Source organism: Pterocles gutturalis, unplaced genomic scaffold (genome assembly GCF_000699245.1).
Source record: "Pterocles gutturalis isolate BGI_N339 unplaced genomic scaffold, ASM69924v1 scaffold40721, whole genome shotgun sequence".
Classification (NCBI taxonomy): domain Eukaryota; kingdom Metazoa; phylum Chordata; class Aves; order Pterocliformes; family Pteroclidae; genus Pterocles; species Pterocles gutturalis.
Genome location: NW_010104417.1, coordinates 3,326 through 12,295, shown reverse-complemented (window position 1 = coordinate 12,295; position 8,970 = coordinate 3,326). Strand labels below are relative to the sequence as shown.

The following is an 8,970-nucleotide window of genomic DNA, read 5'->3' as shown; positions in this document are numbered from 1 at the left end:
AACCTGGCAGCCACCAACGCAGCTGTCAGTAAATACTACATCCACGACGTCTCTGACCTCATTGATGTAAGTGCTTCCTCCCCTGCCTGCCTCCTGCCTGCTTTCTGCTGATAATCGTAACCATGGTTTGGTCCTTAAACGCCCTCTCATGGGGTGGTAATGAAGAGGTGTTTGATGAGGCTTTAAAATATGCTTAACTAGGGCCTGAAAATGTGCTGTAAATTTGGTTTGATTTTTTTTTTGTTTTGTTTCTTCCCTTGTGGTGGTTTTTCCCTCCCAGCTGCCCACACACATTTGACTTTCCTCCTCGTTGATGTAGGCGTGTGTGAGCAGAGCTGGAGCTGCCGTCGTGTGGGAGGCACAGAATCGTAGCATGGTCTGGGTTGGAAGGGACCTTTAAAGATCATCTAGTCCAAGCCCCCTGCCACGGGCAGGGACATCTTTCTCTGCATCAGCTTGCTCAAATCCCCATCCAGCCTGGCCTCGAACCCCTCCAGGGATGGGGCATCCCCAGCTCCTCCAGGTAGCACCCAGCGTCAGCCTCCTCTGAGCTTTGTGGTGGCCACACCATCACACAACAAAGGAATTGAGTTGGATTTATGCTACATACAAACTGCTTTCATCAATCTGGAAAAAAAGACGGGAGTTTTTCATTGTTCCTGCAGGGCATGAACCAGCTTCAGCCCAACGCTTTCCTGGGCGCACAGGCAGGACAGTCCGGATTGAGCTGCGTGGTTCAGGCACGTCTGAGGGACAGCCACGAACCAGGAGCTGCTTGAATTCTGCACCTTCTATGCTGCATCACGAGCGTGCTGAGGTCTGCTTGGCGTGTGTGTTGGCTCTGCCTTCACAGCCATGCAGATCCGGTGCTTTCCCTCGTGTTAGAGCAACAGCTTCATCTGCTGTGTCCTGCAGCTGGAGCTTCGCCGGGTCCAGGGTGGCTGGAGGAGAGTTTGCCTTGGGGCAAGCCAGGCGAGCCTGAGGCTTCCTCCTGGCCCGTCGATTAGGCTGCACTTGAAACAGATAAACTCTTATGAAGATGAGATACATCCTCATTTTTGTTGTTGGAGCAGATCTTTCCAATAACCGCATGTGCAGTTTCTCTGGGTGTGAGCGGGCGCAGGGCTCTGCTCAGCCGCGGTGGCAGCGGGGCGTAGAGGCGGCTCAGCGCCCGCGGAGCTGCTTTCCTGGCTGGGGCAGGCGCTGGCAGAGTTGTATCCCAAGTGCTCCTTGCACGGAGCAGCCTGAGAGCAGGAGCTGCTGGCAGCAGGTTTTGTAGTGATGTAGGAAAGGGAACTCCTGCGGGTATGGGTGACTCCTATGAACTGCTTTTAAATGATTCTAGAGAAGGGATTTCATTCTTCCTTTAAAAGGCATCTTCACAGTGGCACAGACTGTGCTGTGCAGTTTCTTCCCCCTAGAGTTGCTTCAATGAGCAAGTAAATAGCTGATCTAGAAGTACCAGGTTAGTCTTCTGGCTTCATCATTCCCTAAATGTATAATTTAAAAATGTGCTGGAGTGTTTGTCTCCTTTACTAACCCACTAACATATATTTATTCTTCTAAGCATTAATTAAAGTGAGTGTGATGCAAACCCCCTGATGATCCCAAGATTTTGCGATATGATAGAATATTCTCAGTATGTCCTTTCTGTTCTCTCTGTCATTTAAGATGTATTTAGCTGTATTACAATTAATAACTTGATCATGGAGACATTTGAACAGCAAGGCATGATAACACCTTGATTTATCTGTAGGGTTTTTGCTTTTTGTTGTGTGTGTTTTCTCTCTCTCTTTGTGTCTTTTTTCTGGTTTTTTTGAGCAAGAATGACTTATTTTCATGGAGTTTGGGGGCCTTTGATTTCCTGGAGAGTTGCCAAGTTCTACTTTAGTTCTGGCTGTTTGTATTATTCCTCCCAACTTTATTTCCTTGCTGAGACTTCCACCAAAGTCAGCAGATGGCTTTTCTTCCGCACTCTAGGAATCCCTTCAGGGGACTTTAACTGAAGCATCTTCAGCTCTGTGCAGCTGAATTCCCCCAGTTAGATATTCTATTCACCAAAGAAAACCAAATATCGGATGCGTCAGCTGCACGCACGTGTCCCAGTTTTAAATCCCCGAAGGAAGAGCCATTTATTTGAACAGACGTTTGTACAAATTCAATATACTTTGTGAGAGTTTTTCAGGAAGGGTTTCAGCAGCATCCTGCGCAGGACGGGTCCTCTGCCCTCCAGGGCATGCTGTCGTTTCATGGGGCGCAGCAGCGGGGTCCGGACAGAGCTGGTGACTTTTGCCATTGATGGAAGATCAGCGGAGGAGCAGAGTTTTGGTTGAGCTCCAAACCTGGCTGGCCGTGCTTTAGCAGGGTCCCGTCAGCGTCTGTGGATTGCAGTTGTGCAGATTCCTGCGGCGGCTCTGCCCTGCGTCGCCAAGGGGGTGATTAGGGATGTGCCGGGCTGGCTCTCCGGGGCGCAGGGGGGTGGTGGGGGCTCTCACACACCCTTCATACCGAGCACAAACTGCCCGGTGCAGCTCTGGGATTTGTATGGAAATCTGACCTGTCAGGACGCTGGAGCAGCTTGTTTAGCTGCATTTTCCCCAAATCCCAGGTGGCTCAGCGTCATCTGTTAGGCACAGCCCTGACACGTCTGTGCCCTCAGCACCGCTGCAGAATGGTGACTTTATAACAAAGCCGTTCTGCTGATCTCCCGCTCTGGCGAGAAAGAGGGTCCCAGCTGCTCGGGGAGATGGCGGAGAGTCCTCCCAGGGCTGCGGCTGTAATGAGAAATGGGAAACTGCCTCAGAGGAGCCGTGAAGTGGCACCCGGCGCGTCTGTGCCTCCCTCCCTCTGTCTCCAGTGGCCTTTTTGCTTTGTCCTTTAGAAAGGAAGAGAAGAATACAGAGACGGACCAAATTAGACTTGGTCTTAGAGTAGGCTGTGCTGCCTCTCCCCTCGAAGGAAGCCTGAGTTTATATTAAAACTCCCGGGCTCGTCTCTCATTTCTGTCGCTAAGGATGGGACCCAGTTAATCTCTTTGGCCATGCATGTGAAGCGCAGATAAAGCTGCTTATCCATCCCTGCGGAGGGCTGTGTGAAACGGCTGCAAGATAGGCTGAAGTGGTCACATGAAAGATATCGCTAGATTTAGCAGAGTGAAACGTAGCCGTCAGTTTCAATACCTACTGATCCACCGAAACTTGTTCAGCCTCCTGAAAATCCTTTGGAAACAGCAGCTTGCTTCCCTGCGGATCCGTGTGTTTGCTGTGCTGGAGACAAGCAGGGGAAGGGAATTCTTAGGAGTATTACGTGTTACTGACAGATTAGTGGGTCCTGGAAAACTTGGCTGGTGGCATTGTCGTTTTTCACATGGTCAAGGGATGCTTGGTCATGTTACAGGAACAGCAGTCAAACTCTTCTGCCAAAAATCTTCAGTTGGCTTTATTGCCTTCTAGGCTTTGCAGCAATATTGAGAGAGTAGAGGCCAGAAAATATATATAAATGTGTAATATATCTTTAAGGAAAGAATAAAGAAAAAATGAGGGGGAAAGGGAACAGAGCAGAGCAAGTAAGCGGAACAGTCTGTTTCCAGGCAGCGGTGGGTGCTGTGGAGTGAGGCTGCGGTTGCTGGGGATGGTCGGGGTTTGTTGGTGTTACTGCCTGGGGACCAGGAGCAGTCCTTGTCTGATGGACCTGGTTAGCTGGGGACAAAAAAGCAACAGTACCTCACCTTAGAAAGAAGAATTTCTTCTTGATGCTTTGGCTGCTAAAAGAATCGCCCCAAGCTCATAATGTCCTTCACAAAATTAACTTACCAATGTGTTCCTCTTAAACCAAACCAAAACACCACCACTCCCCCAAAAACCCACCAAACAAAACAGTGCACTCCTGAGGGCTGCACCCACCTCTGGGTGCTGGAAGGTCCAGTTCCCCCGCTCCCCGGGCGCGGTGCGGTGCGTGCCTCCATCCCTGCGCCTCCTCGCCTGGGCACTGCTGCACGGCCCAGCAGCAGCCTTGCTGGGGAATACCGGGGTCATACTCATCCTCGCCTTTATTTGCTTCGTCCCATCTTTTCTGAGCCGTTGTTTGTGGCTGCTGGCACGTCTCAGCCCTCTCTGCCCCGTCCTGGTGCGGGTTAGTTTCCGTTGCTGCCCGGATCAGCTCACGGCAGGCACAGCCCGTTCGGTGCGGTGAGGTTTTGCTTTTTTATGAGCGTTTACCCTGTCCTGGCTGCAGCACCTCTTGTCGCAGGGTTGTGCCGACGCTGCTCTGCTGTGAGGGAGGCAGTGACGGCAGTCTGCCGAGGTGTGACCGGTCTGGCTGCTGCGTGTTTCGGATTCTCCGTAAAAGCGAATGAGAGCAGAAGCAGTTTGTGTTCTCCCTGAACGTTCCTCCGAAGAGCCAAAGATACTTTCAGGTGTGGGTTAGGCTCTCACAGTGTTGTTGTGGCCGGGCACAGACACTATCCTGGTAAAACACTATTTCATGCTTTGTGACAGACACAGCAAACATCTTTTAACTGTTTAACCAGCGATGAAGTGAGACACACACACCAGAGCTTTGGAAAGCGTTTCACCCTCTCCAGAGCCCAGCCCTGTTGCAGCCTCGGCGATGGAGAGACCCTGAGCGTTCTGCAGAGCTTCGTCACTCCTATTAAACCCCGTCGGCTTTCTCCGGCCCTGCCAGTCCTTTCAGGGTCTCTGTTTCCACTCCTGTGTCTAAACTGGGGTTACTGGCACCGGGGGTCCTCTGCAACCCCAGCAGCTCTGCGGTGGGACACACACACAGAGGTTCAGCTGCTTCTGCAGCGCTTTGGCCAAACCCCGCTTGCCTGAGCTCCGGGGTGTCCGTTTATTTCTCAGCTGAACGCTGTAATATTTCCACCCTTTGCAGGGTGTTACCGGCCTTAATGAATTAATATAGGAAGAGCTTTGAGCTCTCCAGATGAAAGACGCTGCAGAAGGTCTGAGGAGTGTTATTTGTGGTTCTAATTTATTTTCCATCAAAGGGATGAGTGGGGTGAGAAAATTCTATTTGTTCTGGAGCCGGGAGCAGGAGTCTGAAGTCTTTTTTTCTTTCTTTCTTTTTTCTTTTCCCCTCCCCTCTGTGTGTTTCTCTGGGAGTTTCATGGAAGCCCCTGCTCTGTTCTCTGGGCAGCGGCGTGTGAAGCAGCCGGCGCGGTGCTGATCACAGGGACTCCAAGGGCTGTGGCAGGGGAGGGAGGTGCCTGCCCTGGTGTTCAGCAGCAGCAGCCGGTCTCTGGGCATTGCAAATAACTGCCAGCCTCAGCGCCAGCTCAGCATCAAAGTCAAGGGAAGATCGCGAATGGGATCTTTTCTCAAAAGCATCTGGCAATACCCCGAGGCCGGTCTCCTCGGCTTCTGTGGCATTCAGTGATTTTTCCTTTGCAATAGCTCAGTTTTGTATACTTTGGGAATTCCCACCCGTGAACCATGGCAGGTATTTTCCCTGGTGTTATTTTTTGTACTCCCATAGCAGTAATTCCCACGGGGGTGGGAGAAGACAGCGAGGGGCTGGGAGGTGCGTGGGGAAACGTGCACAGTCCCGTTTTCAGGCGCAGAGCTGCGGTCGGCTGGTCGTGGCGGGAGAGCAGGTCCTCCTCCGGCATCGGCACGGGGGTCTCAGCCCTGAACCCTGCTCTGTCCGGCTGGCAGCCTCTCGGTGACAGCTTGCCAGCTGCCCGTGCTGCACGGGCAGGTTGTGGGGCCAGGGCCACGCTCACGGTCTGAGCACAGCTCACCTTGACCCTGTGGCAGGGTGCCCGTCCCTGCTGCAGTGTGCTCGGCTGGGCAGAGCTGGGTGGCTGCCGTGCCGCATTGTCTCGGCTCATCGGGTTCTGTGTGCGACCCCGGAGCAGTCGTACGGGCGTTCATGCTAAAGGGTCTCATGGGAGAGACTCACAGCGCTGGAACGAGGTTTTGCCCCAAGTTGTGAAAAGAAATTGGCCCCAATTCCTTTTTTCTGTGTTGCTTGCTGATTCACGAAGGCAGAGCTGTACCAGTCCTTAACTGACCGTGCTTTCAGCTAATAAGATGAGAGGCTCAGTAGAAGCAGGATAAATGGTGGATTTATGACCATTCGATAGTTCCTGCAGAAATTCTCGTTATTGCTGTTGTGGTTCCACTGCTTTAAAGCCTGGATGGGGATGGGCAGGCTGTGCTTGTCTGTGTGTGAGCAGGAATTGGCCCGTTGTGGTTTTGCGGCTGCTTTTAGCCCAGACTGAACCAAACACAGCTCTGTGCGTGACCTGATCCGAGCTGAGGGTTGTCTCCTCGGATCAGCAGAAAGCACCTGATGACTTCTTCAGCTGGAGCTGCTTGTGGCACCAGCTGAGTTTTCATATTTCACTTCCAGTTTATCAATACTGATGTTCTGATGCAGAATTGCTTTTTGTGCCTTTCTGCATGGGCTCAGTCGTGCCTGTGGAGCTGGAGAAGGTGCCCCTGAAATGCCAGCACATCACAGCTCCTTTGGTGCTTGCCCCTTGCTTGGAGCGGACCCTGCGGAGGTTTGTGCTGTGCCAGGGCTCCCGTTGGGGACCGGGAGGAGGGTCGCAGAGTTGCTTTTTGCTCGGTTGTGGTGAAGCGTTCATAGCAGCAAATCCCTGTGCTGCTGCTGTACTTAACATGCCAAACTCAATTATATTGAGAAAGAGAGTTTAAAATCAGGCTTTTGTCTAACGTGCAGTATTTTGGCAGCAGTTATCTCCGAGTTTTATCATTTTCCCCAAGGTGAACGTGAGAACGATCAGCGATGCGTGAGAAGCTGCTCTGTCATGGGGGCAAAGCGGCTTCCCAGCCAGGATGAAAGGCTTTGGGCACGCTGCGGGGCACGGTTCAGTGCCACCTCGCTTCAGCGTCCCTCTCTATTTGCTAGCTTTGGGACATGGTTTCTTTGTGTAAAGAACTCTTGCAGGGCCGTTCCCAAGGCGAGAGGAAGGCGCTGGGGATGAGCAGAGGCACAAGCCTTCTGGCCTCAGCTTTCCCCAGGGCCTCTGCGGGGCGCAGGCTTGGCCATCGCTGGGGTCCCTGTGGGCACGCTGGCCCTGGGGGAGAGCAGTAGCCAGGGAGAGCTGTGCTTTTGGATTATTTTTCTCCTGTGTCCTGTCTGAGAAGATCTAGTGCCCTTCCCGGTGAGATGAAGGGTGTTAAACCCTGGTGAGGGTCCAGCGCAGGTCCCTGTGCTGTCTGGCTGGCTGTTCCCTGGTACCTCCTCTACTCCAGTCCCCTTTCCTTCTTGCCTTTTCGCAGGGTATCACAGTACAGGGTTAAATACACCCCGGTACAACAGGGCTGGTGTTTCTCGGGGACATACAGTGTTTTTTTGGGGCATTTAATGTACCCATGACCCTCCAGAACAAGGGTGGGAGTGTTGTGTGACCAGACCCCTCCTTGGTGTTCCTCAGTGCTGTGACCTGGGATTCCACGCCAGCCTCGCTCGGACCTTCAGGACGTACCTGTCTGCCGAGTACAACCTGGAAACCTCCCGCCACGAGGGCCTGGACATCATCGAGAACGCCGTGGACAACCTGGATGCGCGGAGCGACAAGCACACCGTCATGGACATGTGCAACCAGGTCTTCTGCCCTCCGCTGAAGTTCGAGTTCCAGCCCCACATGGGGGACGAGGTAGGGTCCTCGCAGCCTGGTCTGGGCTGGCTTCCCCCTCTGCTTAACCAGCACCGTTAAATTATTTCTGACCCTTATCCCTCTGTTCTGCCTTCACACGCTGCTGTTCGTGTTTCCTTTCTTAATGAGACACTTGGCTCGTTAGGGCTCCTCCTTGCAGTCTGCCTCTTGCTCCATATCTCTCCCAATTAGGAGCCTGGGGTTTGATTCTCGGCTGACCTGCCCAGCAGATTTGTAAAGCGGAGCGTTGATTTCCCTGCTGTAATTGGAGGACCCAAGAGTGCAGCTTTCAGGCGCTGGGTAGAAAATGCTTTGTGCTGGCCTGGGTCTGGGGCACTGCTGATGAGGAACGGGGCGATGCAGCCTCCCTGGAGGCTGCGAGGAGCTTGTGGGTGCTGGAGGGAATAATTTCTGTGCTGAAATGTGTCTGTCTGGTGTATACCTGAGCCACTGAACGCTCTCCTGTCCCAGGTGTGCCAGGTCAGCGCCCAGCAGCCTGTGCAGACCGAGCTGCTGATGCGGTACCACCAGCTGCAGTCGCGACTGGCCACCCTCAAGATAGAGAACGAAGAGGTAAGCAGTCGCTCTGGGGCTCGTAGGCAGCGTTGCTCAGCCTTTATCCCATTGCACGGGGGGTTTTCGGCTGTACTCAGATGGGGAGTCCCCCAGTGCCGGTGCTGAGAGCTCCATGGGCTGCGGGTAGTGCGGAGCCAGCCCAGGAGCTGCCTCTCAGCCCGTTGTTCTGGCTCAAGACGTGCCTCTTTCCCAGTCTGCTCCAAACCCGTGCTGTCCTCTGTTTCTGATAGGTACGAAAAACTCTGGATGCCACAATGCAGACCTTGCAGGACATGCTGACGGTGGAAGATTTTGATGTTTCAGATGCCTTCCAGCACAGTCGCTCCACTGAGTCAGTCAAATCAGCTGCATCAGAGACCTACATGAGCAAGATAAACATTGCCAAGAGGAGAGCCAACCAGCAGGAAACCGAAATGTTCTATTTCACAGTGAGTCTCCTCTCATGCGACCCAGGACACAAAGCATTAATTGCCGGGGCTGAGTCCCAGCTTAAGTGCTCATTAGTGAGGAGCAAGAACCAATTCAGTCTCTAAGTATTTGTCTTCTGTCTGATCCGGGGCTGGAACGCACGTCTGGGCGGCGGGCAGCGCACAGGACTGACAGCGCAGTGTCTGCCTCGGTCTTCTGTTTGAAGGAACAACTGGAGCACACGGTTGTGACCAGAAGCTTAGAGAAATGGGCAGGAGTGGCTCAGAGCTTCCCTTCCAGGCGGATCGGAGGTTCTCTGGTGTAGTACTCGAAACACAAGT

At 53.1% G+C, this 8,970-nt stretch overlaps 1 protein-coding gene across 1 annotated transcript in view; it reads left to right on the top strand.

The window, feature by feature from the left end:
• LOC104471651 (SLIT-ROBO Rho GTPase-activating protein 3-like) overlaps window positions 1-8,970 on the top strand; it is a gene marked incomplete at its 5' end in the record, with an annotated part of 29,784 nt that overhangs the window by 17,504 nt on the left and 3,310 nt on the right. Inside the window, 4 exon segments of the mRNA XM_010087051.1 lie at window positions 1-66; window positions 7,424-7,645; window positions 8,117-8,218; window positions 8,452-8,649. The exon segment at window positions 1-66 is cut by the window's left edge and continues 3 nt beyond it. Coding sequence (XP_010085353.1) covers window positions 1-66; window positions 7,424-7,645; window positions 8,117-8,218; window positions 8,452-8,649 — 588 coding nt within the window.